General features: G+C 39.5%; 1 protein-coding gene across 1 annotated transcript in view; it reads left to right on the top strand.

Moving 5' to 3' along the window:
• The window catches only part of Rspo3 (R-spondin 3), an 85,083-nt gene that overhangs the window by 9,718 nt on the left and 53,793 nt on the right, over positions 1-21,572 (top strand). Inside the window, exons 2-3 of the mRNA XM_055599388.1 lie at positions 18,963-19,154; positions 20,891-21,037. Of these exons, the coding sequence (XP_055455363.1) occupies positions 18,963-19,154; positions 20,891-21,037 (339 nt within the window). The remainder of the gene's footprint in view (positions 1-18,962; positions 19,155-20,890; positions 21,038-21,572) is intronic.

Below are 21,572 nucleotides of genomic sequence, written 5' to 3'. Positions count from 1 at the left end.
CAACTGAGACTGATATGCTGTCAGACTCTTAATTCAAGAATAGCCATTACAGCTGGGTAGCTGTTGAAACCTGTGCCAGTTTTATGAGGGTTAGACAGACAAAATAAACCTGAGTGTAAGTGCGATAAGGGATGAGATGTGTATCATCAGAACAGCAGAAAGCCAGCTCACAGCAAGACATTATTTCTCAATAGGAAATTGATAAACTCAAGGCGCTGCCTTGTGCAAGCATGGCTATCTGAAAGCAAATCAATCACTTCATTGTAAAAAAAAAAAAAAGAAAGCAAAGTGCACGCAGGAAGGCTCATAGTGACCTTACCAGATGCCAGATCCGGCAACATTGCCTTTAGGAGACGGTGATTGCCCTGCTGTGGTGGGCGAGAAAGTAAGCAGACAACTGTGGGAGTAAAACGGGGTCTAAGCCACACTCAAAACTGTTTTCCAAAGCTACTTAATAATAAACAACTGGCTTTTTGTTCTGTTTTCTTTTCTTTTTATGTCTTACCAGATGATTGGTAATGTGCCCTAGCGTCCTCCTTGTTGTCAGGAAAATCTTAATAGGAAGGCAACTGCCTAACAAGAAGTAAACATTCCTTTCTTTTATAGTCTCTGACTCGCTTGGATTGACTACTGGTGATCAGGAACCCTGCTATAAATAGCATGGGCTACACTCTATCCAATGGACTAGGTTTTGTGGCAGATTATTCATTCACAGGTGATCTTATTTTACTCATAATCCCCTCCCCTCTGAGAAGTTATCTTCATTAACTCTTGTTTATTATCCTTTTCTAGCATATGCAGAAATTTCTAACCTTGTCATAAATAAGGGAAAGCTCCATGTAAAAACGCAGTGGAAGTCTGGGCTTCCTGTCAGATTTCATTGTGCTTGTTAAGGGGGCTCTTTGGGAAAATTTGGGTTGCAATGAGTCACTAGGCCAAATCCCAATAACCACAATTGCCAGAAGTAATTAGACTGAAGAAAGCCAGGCTTCTTGGGAGGAGGGTCATCATAGCATGCTTGAGACATTGCTCCGTGGTCAGACCTAGTTACTTGTCCCTAAGGATTGGGAGCAATCATAAGCTACAGAAAGCAGGAAACCCACAGAAAACAATGCCTTCCCACCAACTTTCTTCTGAATAGGTTATTCACCCCGAGCATGCACAAAATGGAAACATGCCACCAGCGCCACCGCCGGCGCTGTGCACGTCACAGTCCTCATAAACCACCTGTCTGTCTGCAAGAGTGCAACACACACACAGAGAGAGAAGTCCTGCTGTCATCATCGCAAGTCCGCCTCCTCCCTTCCTGCACAGATAAAAAGAGCCCCAGGGACTCAGTCTTTCTAAAAGAATTATCTGAGGGGGGAAAGAAAAGAAAGAGGAAAAAAAAGTCTCCGTAAACATCCTTAGGTCAATTTAGACATAGTATTATTGAAAGGGCATTTACCGATAAGAAAGTACTAGTGCGTTACTGCAGGACAGGAGTAAAACTGCTAAAATCTGCAGCTAGAAGAAGGCTAAGGGCAAATTTGGGATTCCCTGCACTAAAACAGTTTTTGAAGGCTAGTATTGGAACAGATAAGTAGAAATTATTGATGAAGAGATAGGCTGTCATTTGAAAGTTTCAGTATAGGAACCACGGAAACTGTTAACTCTATCCACTCGGGAAGCACAGAGAGATCTGTGCTCCTTAATGCAGGGCAAAGTTTGCTCTGAAACCATAGCCATTGCCAGGAGCACTCAGTGATCACCACCTCATGCAAGGACACTTTAACTGAGCAAAACTAGAAAGCTTCCAGGGTTCACTGTCCTTAAATTTCAAATTCCTTCAGTATGTCCTTTGGGTACTTTGAGCTTAGGCTACTAGATCTTTGTTTAAATGTAATGGCAAATGCCATTATTTTCAATATTCAGATGAACTCATTTGCTGGTCAGTTTTTTTTTTTTTTTTTGCAACTGGCTATCTCCAGTTGAAAAATATATTCTGTCCTCACATATGACACATATATGACCACACATATATGTGCTCATTATAATGAGATGTAATGAGCTGCTATTCATTGTGGCCTATATGGGAGAGCCATATGTTTCATTAAATTTGTTTTAGATTTGGCAATAATCCAGGAATAGAGAAATCCAGTCTTTCTTTCTCAAGTGAGCTGCAAAAGTGCTTTAAATGATTCTCACTCCCACAGCCATCTTCAGCATGAAGAGACATAGTGAAAAGCATTTGTCAATGATTTTACTATGCTGGTCCTGAAAATGGTCCTGATTCTGAAGATCCTTATGAGATAGTTTTTAGCCAAACTGCTGAATGTATAGCTTATTGAGGAGACATTGTATAGTTCAAAAGAAGAGTGCTGCACCTATCTCCCTGGTATTTATGTCAGTAGGTGGTAGCTCTCGGCCTGCATGCAAAGCTTGCAGGCTGATTCTACTTAGCAACCACCATTAGAACCGAAACTCAGAAGAGGAGTGATGTTCCAACATACTTCTTATACAAGTTTCTTTCTTTGTGCACAATTTATTGAGTCTCTGAAAACTATGTGTTTTCTCTTCTTTAAACCTGGAACCAATGGTGAAGTCATTTTTACAAGAGCAATAAACTGAAGTGGTTTTTCAACTATCTTACTTGACTTGCTTTTCAAACTGAAGTACCTTCTGTTAATATACACTCTTCATATTCTACCAGGAAGCTCCCTAAAATTCTAAGGCTGCTTAAAAATTATATGACGAGAAATCCCCTTTCTACTAGCCCTCTCATTCTGGAAGTTCGCCAGCAGTTTGTCACAATCCATTCTGACAACTGTTCTGGTGTAAATATTTAGTGAAATCCTTTCCATTAGAGGTTACCAACATATAAGAAACGTTTCTGAAATGATAGATCTCTTTTAACGTTTGCAACAGCAGATCTTATTTCATCTGATGTGTAGATGCCAATACCCTCAGTAAGGACCAAAGGAAAAGGAGCCAAGACAGGAATTAAAATGTGCTGATTGTAATTTGAGCTGCAAAATACTCCATTTTATTTATCCCTCCAAGACCTAGGTTTAAATAATGCACATAATGTAGAGAAAAATGAATTCATTTAAGTTGAAAAATACAAAAAAAAATGAGTTACCAGTGATTAAACTGACTAAAAAGATAGGGGGGAATTACAAATCTCTTTATCTCTTGAACAATTCCTTGCTGTTTCATCACATGCTTATCAGAGTGAAGCAACAAATGTGAGATCTGCTGTGACATAAGCTCTGGTTTCTCTGTTATTACTAAAGCATTAGCATCAAAGGGGAGAAGGGCTGACCTCTCCTGCTTGTAGCCAGTATCACTTGTTAAAATAGGGTAGCACCCTCAGCCTCAAGCACCAAGCTTCCAGTATTCTCTGTGGTTTTTGTCCACACAGATTTCTCAAGTAAAAGGACATGTGAGCTTCCCTCAGCATCAGGGAGAATTGTCGGGAGTCTATCCTCGGGTGCTCTCTTCTATAATCAATACAGTAAAGTAGTATATAGTGCTCATGCATACTCCAGCATATTTAAATGAACTCTTAAGGACTTATAATACTTTGTACTTATAAATAGTTGCTATGCTATATTTTTTTTGAGGAAAATTACAAGAAAAAATAGCAAATTTAGTACAGGCACAAGTTTTTGAGAAATTATTTTATGTTCTCAGTTGGCCATGTAGATTCATGGATGCAGAGAGATAAGTAGGTTAAGGGTGGCCTAGCTAAGCCATCTAGCCTATAAAGAACATTGCTGTCTGAACGTCAGATTATTGTCACAGTATCAATGATCTTATAATGTGGGCTGGAAAATAAGCACATGCCTTAGAAAACCTGTTTCTCCTTCCTTTGATGATGACACTAAAACAAAAATCTGTATGCTTAAATTCAGCTTTATCATTGACAATTCACAGTCCAAGAGTTCTTGCTCGTCTATGATTTTTTATAAAGTAGAATTTAAACAAATTTACATTAATATTTCTCCTATGAAAAGTCACTATAGAGCGCAAATGTGAAAGTGCATACTTGCAATCACAGAGCTCAGGAAACTACAGCAAGTAATTTTCTATGGGTTCAAGGTCAACCTAAGAACTATGTCTCAACATCTATAATAAGATTTTCTTCCTATGCTTTTTGATGTCAAACATATAGTATTCGCTAAACTGGTTCACATTTGAATCATGGCTGTACATACTGATTTGGAAAAAAAAAATGGGATCTATGGGATACAAATAGAAACCTGATAAACTTGATTGTAAGAGACTTTGGTAGACATTTGCATAGTTTCACAGGTCATTTAGTCTGTGATTTGCTTTTAGCCACTGTAAAGCAGCTCTGCTCCTTCTCCTTTGCCCAACAGTAAATTACTGACATTAAGTCCCTTGAAGGGTGACATCAATTAGCTTGTTCTTGTTTTCTTGCAGCATACTCTAAACGTATCTGTCAAAGCTTCATGAATATGGGGTTAGGGCTTAAACTTAAAAGTATCAAGTTTTCTTTGTATGTCCGTATATTTTTTAGTCTATATTTTTAAAAGATAAGCAGAAACAAATCTAATGGGCGAAAATACAGGGGGAAAAAAATGAAACTCGGTTTAGCTCTATTTAAAATATCACATACTTCACTGAACAGCTGCTTATAGGACATTTATCATGTGCAGTAGTTACCAACGTGACTAAAACGCACCTGAAAGTTATTCCTGTTACATCTGCAGTTGTTAAAATATTGAATTAAGAATCAGAATTAAAAAGGTAGACATACAGACAGACAGAAGGCTTAGATACCATGTCTAAACTGTGGCATACTCCTTTGACAGATATGTTTGAATAGAACTGAAAATCATATTATTTGCAATGAGTGAGTCCAAGCCATATCCAGATATTTATCTGAAGAACAGCATTCTTCAGATAGCACAAAGATGGAAGGAAGCATGGCCTAAAACACTGGAATTTATTAGGCCTCCCAGCATTTTCTTGTCTTAAAATTTATGGCCAATGAATAGGAGTCATCATTTAGTGTGACCTTTGTGACAATCACAGGAAGTATGCTATGCGTACTGTAAACGCAGTTAGCATTGTTAGATAAAGCTTGTAATGGAGTGGCATAGTTTGGCTGAACAAATTTCCATTTTGGGTGCATTGATTAATTTCTATAGCTGAACTTTCATACTACTTCATTAACTGGAATTGCTTCTACCAAACAAATACTAAAATATTTTATGTTTAAAAATAGTGCATTTTTGTCCATTTATTCAAGGCGTTTCTCAAACCTTTTATGGTAACCAACCCCTCGGTCACTGCATGGAACATCCAACATAAAGCCCTAGCTTGGCAATTGCATGACAACACATTATTTGGATGTCTACTGTAAGTCTGTGGATGATTTTTCTAACATCAGCTCATAGCTTTGAAGAGGTCCATTCCTAAAATTTAAAGGCATGAAAATAATTTGATTCAGATCTTTTTTCTTTTTTGTAATTTATAATTAACTCATGAAGGGTTTCAAGAAAAGAAAGGCAAGTCAGCCACTTTTTACATGTGTTTTATGTGAGCGTGTGTGTGTGTGTGTGTGTGTGTGCGCGCGCACATGCGCGCGTGGTACCCCATGCAAGGACTGCACAATACAGATAACCATTTTACAAATAAGTAACGGAAGGTAAAACAGTTAAGGAGCACACCAAAAATGACACAAACTTTATAGATCCAAAATCTAACCTAACAGACTTCACTGTGACACGCTGCATTTCATTAAGCCTATTCAAGAGGACAAGGCCAGGGGCAGGGGAGGTTAAAGGAGGACATCCCTCTGCAGTGGGGATGGGAATACTATTACTTCATTAGACAAAATGTCAGTCTGAGACCAGGAATAAACCAGGATAATTGACAGAGTAGTTTCTGGGAAGTATAAAAGGGCATAAAACTGTTTTATAGCAGAGGAGCAATGAGATCAGGGCTAGTATTTCTAAACCATTGTTTGGTTGCTGATCAGCATCAGTGGCATTGATGGGAAATGAAAGATACAAACCATATTCACTCCAGAAGTGTAATATGTGGGAATGGGTGATTGGAGATGGGGGTGAAGACGGCTCCTGGATTTCTGACTTTGGGAATTAAATGGTGCCGATTGTTGCTACAAATTTAAGAGCTTTGTTTAATTTGCAGTATTTTTCAAAGAGAGCTGACTACCTGTTCCTATAATAAGATTTCACATGCTCTTCATTTCCACACTGAAAAAGACATGCCACTCCCAACGTCACAATAGGCTGCTTCCATTATCTATTACTTACGGTGAGGTGACATATTAAAAAGCAAACTATTCTCACCAAGTTATCAAATTTCTCATCAAGTTGTCAGTTTCCCATCGAGGATGTTCTTAGTCTATTCTTGTGGATGAAGGAGCTCCTAACAGTTCCTAATCTGATAAAATATCACTACGCCATCATTACCAGCAATTTATATCATAGTGGTTTGCATGGTATGTAGAGACTGTCTCATCATTACCTGAGTTGTTCAATATCCTTTTAAAATGGACAGAGTGAGTTTAACCATAGTCTTTTAACAAAGCTCAGAGATATTATTTCTTTAGACTTTTATTACAAGTCCAGTAAGCAGCAAAAAAAAAAAAAGTATCAAAGACTAACATTTGTTTCCCCCCCCCCAAGAAAAGTCAGCAAGTTTTTGCACACTACACAAAACCCTAAATATTTCCACTGAAATATCTAATGTGCTCGTAATTTCTTTGGGTTTAACTTCAACAGCATGGTAGGCTCAAGGAAATCTTTTCTACATGTGATGTTTTTACTGACTGACAAGAATTTTACTGGCAGATCTCTAAGGTACTGTTTATCTGATTTCCATAATGGAAAGAAAGAAATATCTAAGCAAGAGGGCCAAGCCTGGTTTGACAAACCACCTAAATGAGAGAGAAGTACGTGGAGCTCAATAGAGGAAGATATTTTTAAATAAGCATATAAGCATTTCCATAAAATAATCATATATATATATATATATATATATATATATATATATATATATATATATAATTTGTGTGTGCAAATAATAAATATCAGGATATTTATCAAATTAGGCATTTATGATTCTTTAAATTGGGAGTTTATCAGCTATGTAGATATCAGTGTTCTCATCCGAAAATTTATAGAGATAAGACTTGTAAGATTCTGTTAAGTTCCACAATAATAGCATCCTCATGAATCTTCTTTCTGCATATGTGCCTAGGAATTTTGCTTAATTTCTCACTCTCCATCTCTCCATTTGTTTGAATAATTTTCTTCCTGACTGATGACTACGTCATGTAAAAAAACCTCAACTATCAGTAATCCCTTATGCCCTTTATGTCTGTTGCAAAAGGCTTCTAGTTTATATATGTGTGGTCTTTCCGAGATTAAAACATACATTTCTTAAACCATTATACATTATACCTTGAACCAGGGACCATGTTTCTTCCCAATGCTATCTATCCATCTCTGGGAGAGTGCCTCCAGCAGTAGCTGCAACTCTTCAGATGGCAAAAATGCGGGACTCAAAAAGTGTGGCGATGCCACCTGTGTCAGAGTTGTCTGAAAAGCTTCCTAGAAATAAAGATGCTGATGTCTGCCTTCTCCATTACTAAATAAAAATCGTTAGAACTAGAATTTTAGAGTTTTTTAACAATTATTTTTATTATTAATTACAATTTATTCAGTTTGTATCCCACCTGTAGTCCCCTTCCTCATCCTCTTCCAATACTACCCTCCATCCCTTTTCTCCTCCATTGCCCCTCCCCAGTCCACTGATAGGAAAGGTCCTCCTCCCCTTCCATCTGACCCTGGCCTATCAGGTCTCATCAGTACTCACTGCATTGTTTTCCTCTGTGGCCTGTTAAGGCTGCACCCCCTCCCCCAGGGGAAAGTGATCAAATAGCCAGTCACTGAGTTCATGTCAGAGACAGCCTTTGCTTTTCTTACTAGGAAACCCACTTGGACACTGAGCTGCCATGGGCTACATCTGTGCAGGGGTTCTAGGTTATCTCCATGAGTAGTCCTTGTTTGGACTATCAGTCTCAGAAAAGACACCTATGCCCAGATTTTTTGGTTCTGTTGCTCGTAATTTTTAACTCATACTCAGGCCATGGAGATGAGTAATCTTGTATGTACATGAGAGCAAAGGTGGGCTTGAAGGCCAGAAAAGATTTCAGATCCGTTTGGAACTGGAGTTATAGGCAGTTTTAGGTGGCCCAATTGAATGCTGGTGACTGAAATCAGGTCCACTGACAGAGCTGTACTTGCTCTTAACCACTAGAGTCATCTCTCTAGCCTTACTGTTACTATTTTTACAATTCATCTCATCTGCCTTGGTCTGTTTTAGGTCCTTGTCTTTGGTGAGTTGTCAGCCCCATGGGCTTCCCTGTCTTGAATGTGCTTAGTGGGTCATCGCTAATACTCACTAAGTCGGTGTCTGTGGTCTCTACAAGGCAGCTTTCCTCTACTCTTAGTGAATTTTTGCCTCCCATGGAACTAAATGTCTTGTTATACAAACAAGCATCAGCACATGCCCTCTTTCCATCTTCTAGCATTGGCTGTATCTATCGGCTATCTCAAATGCATACTTGAGACAGACTGTGCACTATAACGAATTACCCTCTACTTATGGATTGCTTTTTTCCTATTTATTTATTTACTACAATTTATTCACTTTATATCCCAGCTCTAGCCCCTCCTTTATCCCCTCCCAATTCCCCCCTCCCTCCCTCTTCTCCAACCCTTTGCCTCTTCCCCAGTCCACTGATAGGAGAGGTCCTCCTCCCCTTCCATCTGACCCTAGCCTATCAGGTCTCCTTAGGACTGGCTGCATTGTCTTCTGTAGCCTGGTAAGACTGCGGCCCCCCCCTCAGGGGGAGGTGATCAGAGAGCCAGACTGGATTGTTTTTTTAAACAGGGTGTCACTCTATATTCAGGCAGGCCTAGATCTGGTGTGTAGACCAGGCTGGGCTCAAACTTACAGAGGATTGCCTGCCTCTGCCTCCTAAGTGTTAGGATTAAAAGTGTTGACTACCACACCCAGCTATTTAATTTAGGATTTAAGATTTATTTTTTTTCTTTTATTAGTCACTTGAGAATTTAAAATAACATATTTTTATTTATGTTCACTCTTCCTCACACTTCCCAGATCCACCACTCTGTCCCTCAACAACTTTGTTTCCACAAATCAAGTAGAATTTGTGTTGCCTTGGTTTACCATTGAATCGTGGTCAGCTTTCCAAGTGAATACCAGCTTGATTTCTTCAAGTTCTGTGACTCAAGAACATTGCGTCCTCAGCATTAGTGTCTTTAACATTCTGGAAGGTAATCAATAGCATTGGCAATAATGTTTGGAGGAAAAGTCTATGAAATCACTGGTTAACAACTCCAAAGGAGATACATCTCATTCCCGACCCCTTTGTTTGTATGTTTGTTTGTTTGTGTGTGTGTGTGTTTGTTTTGTTAGCTTGTGGGATATGTGTGTGTCTATGTGTGTGTTGTAAGCTTCTACTGTAGTAGGTAGGTTTCCATGTGACTTTTTCAAACAATCTTTAGTTTGAAAGCACCTCCCTCTCCCTTTTTTCCTTCCTCAACCCTCTTGTTCCACTTCAACCCCAATTTCACCCTTCTTGTTCCACCAAATCCTTCCAAACTTTTGTATGATTTTTCCCCTCCCTTTAATGATCACAAGTGGCTGGCTTTGATGTGTGGAATGAAGACCACTTATTCATTACTGGTGAGAGAGCAAACTGTTGCAGCTACTATGAAAATCCATACGGAGGGTCCTTAGACTGCTAAAAATAGATCTACCACATGATCCAGCTATACCACACTTGGGCATATATCTAAAGGACTTTCTATCCTATTCTAGAGATACCTGTTTATTGATGTTTCATCACTGTTCTACTTAAAATAGCCACTAAATGTGAACAGCCTAAATGTCCATCAATTGATGAATAAATAATGAAAATATGACATATCTACACAATGGAAAACTCTCTAGCTGTTAAGAAAAGAAAAAATTATGAAATTCACAGGTAAATGGATGCAGCTGGAAACAATAATTCTGAGACCTGAAAGAAAACATTGTATTTTCTACTGCTTGTGGATCTTATCTTTGAGTTTTCAGATACTTGCATTTCATTTGGAATATCCATGGAGGTCAAATTATTGGTAAGGAACAACGGAGATAATGTGGGTCTTCCCGAAATGGAAGATAGAAGGTAGCGTACTTAAGGGATTTTTAATGAGTGTCTATAAGAACATTAGGTTCTTTGCACAGTGTCAACCATCTCAGAATTTATCAAGTAGATATTCCTGTACTGCATGTAGGCAACCCTAGATTCAAAATGACAAAGCAACTTATGCCAAGACAAATAATCAGATTTTTAACTATCTTGACACAGGTAATTTGTGTTATTCATCTTTGTATGCTTGCTAGCTAGCAGGGGTAAGGTGTTGAATAACTTAACCCGAATTAAGAGATAAGTGTTAGCTAGAAAAAAATAGAACTGGGATTCCAAACCACACTGAACTGAGAGCCAGCACTCACCACTCTGTTTGGCCTCCCTTGGGAAGTGTGCACGGCTCATTTCCAAAGGAGGTATCAATGGAGGGAGTGCTTATCAAAGCAACTTGCTCAGAAAGGTGCATCTTTGCTCTTCTGTTTCATGAGCAAATTCCTGACTCTAGGAGAAACGGCCCCTTATTTTCTCTAATCAGAACTTTAGATATGATGCAAAAAGCCAGGTAATTTTTTTTAATGGTATGCTTGCTATTTGCACATCTTCTTGTGCCTGTTAAAACACCACAAATCTCTGCCTGCTGTTTGCTTATGCTAAGGCTTCGGCCATCAGATATGCTATGTGGCAAGAGGATCCAAGTTTATTCATAACACAACAAAGTGGAGTTTGTTTTTTCACACAGACTCAATTTGTTTCACTCAAGAATGTGAGTTGGTAAGTACGGCTTCACACCCATGCAGAGTCAGTACCATTAAACGATCACATTTTCTGTTTATGTTGACTTCTAATTATTTCTCCCATTTAAAAAAAAAAAAAAAAAAAAAAAGGGAATGGCTCTGTTAGCCAGGCCAGAGCACATAATGATTCCCACTGTTGGATGAACACTGTTGGACCTGTCTCCTGAAAAACGCTGATTTACCACCCACAAACTCATCAACAGTCCTGGCGCTCTGCAGGATCTGGATTCTCAGCCTGCCCCAAGCCCTCTTGTCCTCTGTTCACCTCCACTTGGGAACATGGCCACTTGGAGAAAGGGAAGCTTCTCCTCCTTTAGAAACAGCTGGGATGCTGACTCAGTACCTTACATTTTAACCCAGAGTCGAGCGCACTCCCTTTATGATGAAGTTTCTATTTGTGGTTAGGGAAAAGACTCTTCCCTTTTTACCCTTCAGATGATTTTGATACAGTGTCAGCATCAGAATGAACCAGTAGATCAGACTGGCTGGGCACAAGGTAATCAATATGATTTTCCCTATTACTCATGTCAACTTTGAAACCCACCCATGGATTATTAATCTTTTAATGAATAAAGTAACATGTTGTGGAAGTTCCTGTGTAAGTCGTATTAGAATTGAAAGCCACAGAGTTGATGGTCTGAAAATTCATTTCTAATCACATCACTTAATGGAAAGATTTAGAAAAATGCAAGGAAAGACTATATGTAAGACTATTCTTATTTTTATTATTTTATGAACCTCTTGTATGTTTCATAACTTTTCCTTTCTCTTTCCCTACCCCAACCCCCAAATATAGTCCACTAAAAGGGGAATGAAAATTTAAAACACTCAAATAAACTAAAATCACTGCTGGTGAGAGATAGGAGGGAACAGAGGGGAAATGGAATGTTCTCACATAAAAGAACGTGGCAACATATGCACAGGCTCTTAAGGGTTGGAACCTGAATGCAAATTCCCAAGTTTATACCCAGTTAGAACATTTCCGCTAATACAAAAATTATGAGAACTTTTTGTGTGCGTGTGAAACATTGGATGCCTGATATTTTGCCAGACCTGTAAGATTAAGAAAAATTAAAGTGAATAGCACTATTAGACCAAATGCGTTCTCTCCTGTATTTCCTATGTTTACGAAGTACAAGGTCTACATGCACTTGATCTGTGGACTTCATTTAAGATGGGTCTGGTGGGGTTGGAGTCCACCCTCCTCCAACCTCCTCTACCCTGTCATTCACAGTGCTAGAGCCTCACCTGTTGTTCCCTGTGGCCAGGTCTTCCTAACCACTGTAGTGTTCGCACTTCCCGGTGCTTGGCCAGGCAGGCTCTTTCTGGGATCGTGAAGCATGGTTTCTGGGGCTTCTCCTTGCCATCCAGCCTTCAAACAAAGAATAACTTCAACACGACTCACCCCCTTGCCATGTTTACAGCAACATGTCTAAGGCATTCCGCATGCAGTCACCTGTGGTCCAGGATACTCTACATTCATCTAACTCTCTGTTTATGTACTTAGCAACTGGCTAATGCCATGACATCATGAACTGGAGGCCACCTTCACCCACGTATTCTCTGTGTTGTATAACACAGTGTGGTCTTAATGTTTTTTAACTGAAAACCTTAATTTATAGCCTCTAGGCACAAGGAAGCCCATTTTCACCCATTTCTGATTTGTGGTCCTGACCCCATAGCATTTGGTTAGAAGCCCACCACTAGCTACCAAGGAATCCTCATGTGGTAGAGTTTCAAGCATTTCACAGCTGCTATCATTTTCTTAGCATTTTGACCTACTTGATTTTAGAGGAAAGGGTGGTTAATTATTATACATAGCTGTGGATTTGTTTAAAAATAAATACTTGCAGAGTAAAAATATTAGACTCGTTTTTAGGAAATTATTACTTAGGAAGAGAAAAAGAAAGGCTTACCAAGTTCCCAGCGAAATTATTCCCTAGAAAAATAGTTTGTTCCCCGGTGTTACAATGGTGGATCAGCAGCTGGCCAGGATCAGCGGACATGAGTATACTCTTTACTGACACTGTTGGGAATTCTGTGAAATCATAAGCTTTCCAATTAGAGATAGTAAACTGGGAGAAAACATGCAGCAGTCTTTACCATGTTAGCAGTTATTATTATTATTGTTATTATTATTATTATTATTATTATTATTATTATTAGTTTCAGTATGATCCAGGAATTTCATTCTTTTTTTTTTTGCAGTTAGACTCTTTTTATTTAATTTTTTTTATATTAATCACAGGTTATTTACTTTGTATCCCAGCCGCAGCCTCCTTCCTCATTCCCTCCCAATCCGACCCTCCCTCCCTCATCTTCTTCCTGCCCCTTTCCAAGTCCACTAACAGGGGAGGACCTCCTCTCCTTCCATCTGATCCTAGCTTATCAAGTCTCTTCAGGACTGGCTGCAATGTCCTCTTCTGTGGCCTAACAAGGCAGCTCCTCCCTCGTGGGAGGGGAGTGGAAGAGCACGCCGTGGAGTTCATGTCAGAAATAGTCCCTGTTCCCCTTATTAGAGAACCCATTTGGACACTGAGCTACCATGGGCTATATCCGAGCAGGGGTTCTAGATTATATCCATACATGGTCCTTGGTTGGAAAAACAGTCTCATGAGAGACCCCTGTGCCCGATACATTTGGTCCTTGTGGCACTCTTATACTCCCCCTTCTTTCATAAGATTCTCTGCATTCTGCTGATGGTTTGGTTATGAGTCTTAATATCTGCTTTGATACACTGCTAGGTAGAGTCTTTCAGAGACCCTCTGTGGTAGGCTTTTGTCCTGTTACTTGTTTTCTCCTACATCCAATGTCCATCCCATTTGTCTTTCTAAGTGAGGATTGGTCATCTTACCCTGAGTCCTCTTTCTTGTTTATCTTCTTTAGGTGGATAAATTTCAATATATTTATCCTATCTTATAGGACTATATAAGTGAGTATATACCATGTGTGTCTTTCTGCTTTTGGGATACCTCACTCAGGATGATCGTTACTAGGTCCCACCATTTGCCTGCAAATTTCATGATTTCCTCGTTTTTAATTGCTGAGTAGTATTCCATTGTGTAAAAGTACCACAATTTCCGTATCCATTCCTCAACTGAGGGGCATCTGAGTTGTTTCCAAGTTCTGGCTATTACGAATAAAGCTGCTATAAACATGGTTGTGCAAATGTCCTTGTGTACTTGAGCATCTTTTGGATATATGCCTAGGAGTGGTATAGCTGGATCTTGAGGAATCACTATTCCTATTTGTCTGAGAAAGCACCAGATTGATTTCCAAAGTGGTTGTACAAGTTTGCATTCCCACCAGCAATAAAGGAGGGTTCCCCTTTCTCCACATCCTCTCCAGGATGTGTTGTCACTTGAGTTTTTGATCTTAGCCATTCTGATGGATGTAAGGTGAAATCGCAGGGTAGTTTTGATTTGCATCTCTCTGATAGCTAAGGACGTTGAACATTTCTTTAAGTGTTTTTCTGCCATTCTACAGTCCTCTACAGAGAGTTCTCTGTTTAACTCCGTGCCCCATTTTTTAATTGGATTACTTGATTTGTTTCAAGTGGCCTCCATAGTAATGGGAACAGGGACTGTCTCTGACAGGAATTGATTGGCCTTCTCTTTGATCACCTCCCCCTGGGGGTGGGGAGGAGCAGCCTTACCAGGCCACAGAAGAAGACAATGCAGCTACTCCTGATGAGACCTGATAGACTAGGGTCAGAGGGAAGGGGAGGATGACTTCCCTTTTCAGTGGATTGGGAGAAGGACACGGGTGGGTAAGAGGGAGGGTGGGATTGGGAGGGGAGGAAGAAGGGAGGTACGGGGGGATATAAAGTGAATAAACCATAATTAATAAAAATAATTAAATAAAAAAGAAAATATTTAGAAAGAAAAAATAAAATCACAATTTCACAGGTTTTTTTTTTTAATATTACTGGTTTCATTCTTTTAAGCATTATCATTATTAAAAGGCAATGCAATAAACAGCCACATTGTACAGAATCTGGGGTGTGTTAAAAAAAATTACCAAGAAGTTATCAGACCAAATAAACTCCTTAACTCAAGAAACGCTCAGTGTGAACACGTGAATACAAAGAGACATTTGAAAAGAGGACCAAGGTGAATGAAGTCTCTTCTCCCCATTGTTGCTCTTAAGGCTCCTGGCAGGGTCTGGGTGAGTGTTTTTGCTTGCTTGCTTCTCTCTGTTTTGGTTAAAATAACATTTATTCTCACCATCAAAAACTTGAACACCCAACTTCCCAAACCCTTTCCTTGTCCAAATCACATTCTGTTGGTTACCGTATTTGCTTGATCACACCACCTTGGTACTGGCGGAGCATGCATCCAACCCTTACCATATCATCCTGCTAAAGCGACTGTGAGCTCTTTATGTGGACTACCACAGCAAGCACCTCATGATCTCCAGGTCTGCCAAGGTGCGGGGGGGAAAACTGTTTCAGCAGAAATCACATCACATCATTCACCAGATAGAACCCTCTCTTCTCTACAGAATGATTGATTCGCAGTGTTCCATAAAGGGCTCCATTATCTGAACTCAACCTATGCCTCTGGTCTTCTTGAGAGTCCTGATTCTTCTCTACCTAAGACTTTTCACAGCCTTACATCAAACTCATGCCAGTCCACTTCTCAATGGAAGCAATTTTGGTTCCTCCCCTAGTCTGATGCGGTCACGTACGTGCCCATAAACTCCAACTATTTTCTAAAACAAAGTTCAGACTCTTCTACAACACCTCCCTTTGCACTCCGCCTCCACCATCTCCAATATCCATGTGTAACAACAGTAGAAAAAGATTGTCTCACAAATATAAAAACATATCAGGGAAAATGAAGCCAATAGAATGGGCCAGAGAGGAAGAAGCATGACAAACTAAAATTTTATTTTTATTCTTTTTGTCTTAGAGTCACAAGGTTTTATGGCTGTTCGAGTTATTACAGGCAATCCAGACCAAAGTTTTCTGTGGTTTCCCTATAAAAAGTAAAAAAGCTCTTCTCTTAAGACAAAGTTTGGGAAATTCATATCTAGTTGTGTAACACTGACTATAATTTCAGTGATCCTTCTACAGCATTCATGAAAGCAGCCACTACAGTATTCACCCATAAAAACAGGATCCCAGAATCTGAACTTCAGAGTCTGAGCGTCTGTCATTTCCCTTAGCCGCCATTTAAACTTTCCCAAAGAAACATTTTTTTTTTCTTTTTGGTCATTTTGTGCTTAACCATCACTGCCCATATCATAGTTTCTCTGATTACAAACAAAAAAATTTCCACCACAAGCTGGGATAACTGAACCTTCCTTGCTCCTTCAAAAATTTTTGTCCATAATCAAAAACTGAAGAAAAAAAAATTATATCACAATGTTGACTTGCATCATTTCACAAGGAATTGAGCAAGGCATGGGCATATCTAGCAATGTCCCAGGAAATGGCTGCCAATCATTAAGACCCAAACCTGACTCTGAAAAGGTCCTGAACATCTAATCCTAATTCTTTAACTCAAACAACTTAGGGGACGCTGGTGTTTGAGGATCTGAAAGTATAAATCACATTAGGATTAATAACTGACCTATTTAAAGTTGTTTTACAATTCATAAAGGCTTTATTATACATAAAATTTCAAAATCATGCTTTTCTTAAAATATTTCAGAGGTAAGGAAATATAGCGGTGTGGACCCATTGGATCCATCTTCATGCAACCTGCAATCACTGCTTGGCTGAACTGGAAGCAATTTTTTTACAAGTATGATCTATTTTTCCACAGATGGGTTTTGTGAAAACCTTTCTCAGGTTTCACTTGACCTTTAGCTTCTGACTTCAGTTCTGATGGATTCTCAACACTTGGGGCTGTCCTGCACCTTTTCTTTCGAGGGTATATCCCAGCTTAAAATAGGTTCCCATTTTCTGTCTCAAGTCCCCCCAGTGATGAGCCCCTGGTCCGAAAAATGACCCTGATACTTGGAAAATAGTTTCTGGTACAAGTCCCTCAGGTCCCATAATGGCCAAACCTCCTCGTCCACTTTATAGGACTGCCCCACCCCACAGAAGAGCATGTACAGGAAACGCAGCCCTCCCTTTCCCCACACGTTTCCTCAGTTTATTTATGAAATGTCTTGGAATGAGAACGAGCTGCTTGTGGCTCCTGTGGCTCGTTCTGCGATGGTTTCCTGCAGGCCGGGGAAGCAGGTCAACCGAATGACCTCTGTGTAGCTAACCCATATACCCCAATGGGAAGGCTCTTTGGTTTTATGGGTACCATTTCTGACTGTGCCCGGAGGGCTTTATTTTGGCAACGAAGAGCTTAATAACCAAATATCACTGTGATACAGACTAATATTGTAAAGGTCTGTCGGAGTTCACACCTTCCCTACTGCTCTACTTGAAATACGAAGTATTTCTCAGAGGCTCATGTTTTCAATACTTGCTGCCTAGCTTGTAGTTGATAATATCTGGGGAAGGGGTGGAGCCCTTAGGTGGGGCCTAGCTGGTGGAGAGAGATTATTAACGGGAGACCTTTGAAGTTTATTGCCCAGACCCCAGTTCCCCTCCCACTCTCTGCTTCCTGGTATGGCACCGTAAGACTGGAGGGCTTTGTTTCCTCCATAAAGAGCTTAATTATCAGACATCACTGCAAAGACAGATTCATGTCTACTGGCGTTTATCCCTTCCTCTCTCAATAAAAGGAGTCAGAAATATGCTAAGGTACCTTTAGACCGCCGACGCGTCGACTTTTCCTTCTGAAAGGAACATGGTTTTCCTTCTGGCATGTAGAAAGTCCTATAAAGGGTTAGCATTGTATTTGTATCGAGAATCCATTTAGAATGAAGATAACCTTAAGCATGGGCTCTTTGTATAGTCCTATCAGATAACACATGGTTAATGCCTAAAATCAAGTTAAATGAGAGGAACTCAAGTAAATGATGACTCAAATATTTGTTTATGTTTGTTCAGATCTGCCAGTGATCACTCTCACTTCTTGAATTTATGACTGCTGGAAATCTGGGAAAGTGTGGTGACGGTGACTTTTCCATTAGACCAGTCCATCCTCAACAAATACACCTTTTACTTGAATGAGTAGATTTAGACAGAGGCATCAAAACCCTGAGACTTCTCTCCCAAAGGACAAAATAGTAAACATTGATTCTGATAAGCACTGGCGTTTGATTCATATAGACTTCCTGATAAGATTTAAATGTAAAGTTTTTACATTACATAAAAATTGAATGGTAAGAAATATTTCAGAAAATCCTTGGGAAATGACAAGATGCTAATGTTTCTGAAACAGTTGGAGTTGGATCAAAGAGTAAACCATTCTCTAGTAGATGCTCTGGACCTAATGCCCTTACTCAGCCTCCTCACTCAAGTGTGTGTCAGTTACTGCACTTGCTGAGGGAGCCAGAGATGAATGCTAGTCATCAGTGACACACACAACATCAAGCCAATTTTATCAGTTTCATTACACACACTCACAACCATAAGATTGCCAATCCCTTATCTCCCTGGGTGCTGTTTCGCTAAGTAAATTATACTAGGATTTTAAAAATAAATCATTTGAATCAAATATATTGTGACTGTGATTTTTTTTTTCTTGTTTGATTCTCTGTGTAGCCTTGGCTTTCCTGGACGCTCTCTGTAGACCAGTCAGTCTGGCCTCAAACTCATGGCGATCTGCCTGCCTCTGCTTCTCAAGTGCTGGGACTACAAGTGTGTGCCACAGCACCTGGCTTAGTATGAATTTTTCAAGTGCACAAATTTATGAGATTTCAAATTAAGAATATTATATATGGTTAAGGAAAAATTCCAGGAAGGGAAAATCTTATGTCATTCACCCAGTATCACCAAACTAAAAGGTAATTAGGGTAACATATATGCAGATGGAATGTCATTTAATTTCATGGCTACAGTCTAACTTCTCTTTCTCTTTTTCTACTTTGTTCCCCCCAACCCACCCCAGTGCATCCTAATGTCAGCCAGGGCTGCCAAGGAGGCTGTGCGACGTGTTCTGACTACAATGGATGTTTGTCGTGTAAGCCCAGACTATTTTTTGTTCTGGAAAGAATTGGCATGAAACAGATAGGAGTGTGTCTCTCTTCATGCCCAAGTGGATATTACGGAACTCGATATCCAGATATAAATAAATGTACAAGTAAGTGCCTGTACCACTTCATATTTTTATCTCATCTCCAGGGATTTCTCCTGATCAAAAGAACTCCTAAAAACCTAAAATAGTTTTTAAAAAGTAATATTTCCTTCATGTTTAGGGTAACACATACATAAACTTAGCCCCCAGAGCAGGAAAACTCTCACTTTTAACTTACAAAAACATTCATTCAAGATCTGTCTTTATTTTTGCTTGTTTATTTATTGGTTGGCTCATTTGATTGGAAAGCCTAAAGCCAGGGCCATGATTACCACTCACTGGAGCTATAGAAAATTACTATAGATATCAGAACCAACTGAGTTTGCTTTATTATCATAAGAACAGAAGAATTACAAGAACTTGGAGAATTATTTGAGCTATTTTGACTTCTTTAAGTTTCCAGTATAGCAATGAAAATATTTATTCTGTGAGTTGGAAATTAAGTTTATGAGTGCTGTCACCTTGGCCTCAAAATTCTAACCTCAACAATGAAAACCAAGTGACCATTGAAAAGTCCAAACCACGGAACAGCAGCCCTCCACCCAAACAACCCTTATCACCATGCCCATCCTTCCGAGCCACTCCCTGTGGCTGCCTTCCATCCTGCACGAGCCTCCCTGCCACTCTTCTATGAGCTTCACAGGCCAAGATCTGCCTGTGCACTTTTATTTGTCACTGGCTCCTCTGGCAACATAGAAGCTGATTGCTCTGATTCGAGTTGCTAAAGACCTCACTTTCTGTGAGGTGGTCCATGGTCCTCTCATCCAGCACAATCCGCCTTCTCCATTTGTCAGTCACCTGTGTGTTTTCCTACCTGTTGCCATTTTTACCTTTTCTTTTTAACTTGCCATTGTGATTATTGTTTCCCAGGACACTTACCACTCTGGAATGGAATTTCCTTAGCCTGCCTCGGTGGTTCTTGGCTAGACTTGAGCCTCTGTTATCTTACTTGTAAATGAGAGTCATGGTAGTGACTACTATCTTGGCTTATGCTAAAGTTTAGCTAACAATATTGCAAAGTACTCATAACAACCATGGCTTATGGTAATCATTACACAAGAGTCGATTGATAATGTTTACTGTGCCCCCGGCCAGAAGGCAAGCTTTTTGAACACTGTGCATCACCTCCATGAACTGCTATCAACCAGTATCTACACTTTTTGACAAATAGTGGACACCTAAATATTTGTTGAAGGAACAAATATTGCTTGAGAACAGTATAAATATAATATCTCAGCATATTTTATTCAAATATGAATAAAACGTCATTACTATTAAAGGCAAAGAGCTACTTGGCCATTTGGGCAGGTTGAGTACCTCTATATAAAATGCCTGCCACCAGAGATGATTTGGGAGGTTTTTGCATTTGAGAATAGTTGTATAGACTTTACTTGTGGAATAACCATAATCCAAACATCCAAAATCTATAACGTTTTGACACATGATGTCAGTGATCAAATGTTTTAGATTATAAAGAAGTCTGTATTTTAGATGCTGGAAGTAAATGTCCCCAGTGAACGGTATCAAGGCATTTTCAGGAGGCAATCTGTACCATCATTTTGAAAGCAGCAGCTGCTGTGTATCAACTAGATGAATTTGGAAGAGTCCTCAATTCAGTCAAGGAAAATAATGTTGAACCACAACATTGATACAAATGTTGCCTCTATGTGGGAATTTGATCCAGCAATAGTTTGGAGTACATAACAACAGAGTCACAATACTTTTTCTGTGTTTTCTTTCAGAATGCAAAGCTGACTGCGACACCTGTTTCAACAAAAATTTCTGCACAAAGTGTAAAAGTGGATTTTACTTACACCTTGGAAAGTGCCTTGACAGCTGCCCAGAGGGCTTAGAAGCCAACAACCATACCATGGAATGCATCAATATTGGTGAGAAAGGCCTCTAAGATTCAGAATGGATGAGAAACACAGATGACAATGACAGTCTCTATAAAGGTCCTTCTCAAAGCTCAATTATGCAAGAACCTGAGAGGCTCTCTCTAGTAGACTTTTTCCATCTTTGTTTACAAAGATACTATCCCAAATCTGTGTTCACATAGCTGTAGCCAGCATGTGTCGTGGGTAATTAAGGAGTGCTCTGGTATTTCTTAAGGACTGCTAATAATTGTTTTGAAGGGTTCTGATCATCAAAGATCGCTTAAGTTTCAGAGAGAAAGAAAGAGAAAGGAAGAGAAGGAGGAAAGTATGTGTGAGGGGGAAGAACTTAACTAATTTCCATTTTAGACCTAGAGTTTTACAAAAGTCCTTAAATTGAATAACAACCAGTAATGAAAGTCGTTTTCCATATTTTCTCTTGATATAGCCCATTAATGCTGCAGTGGCCTTCTTGTACAGGTACTAAAAACACCATAAAGAAGAGAGAGAGAGAGAGAGAGAGAGAGAGAGAGAGAGAGAGAGAGAGAGA

Source organism: Psammomys obesus, unplaced genomic scaffold (genome assembly GCF_907164565.1).
Source record: "Psammomys obesus unplaced genomic scaffold, mPsaObe1.curated_primary_1811, whole genome shotgun sequence".
Taxonomy (NCBI): Eukaryota; Metazoa; Chordata; class Mammalia; order Rodentia; family Muridae; genus Psammomys; species Psammomys obesus.
Note: the sequence above shows the minus strand (reverse complement) of the source record. Positions and strands in the feature narration are given on the sequence as shown.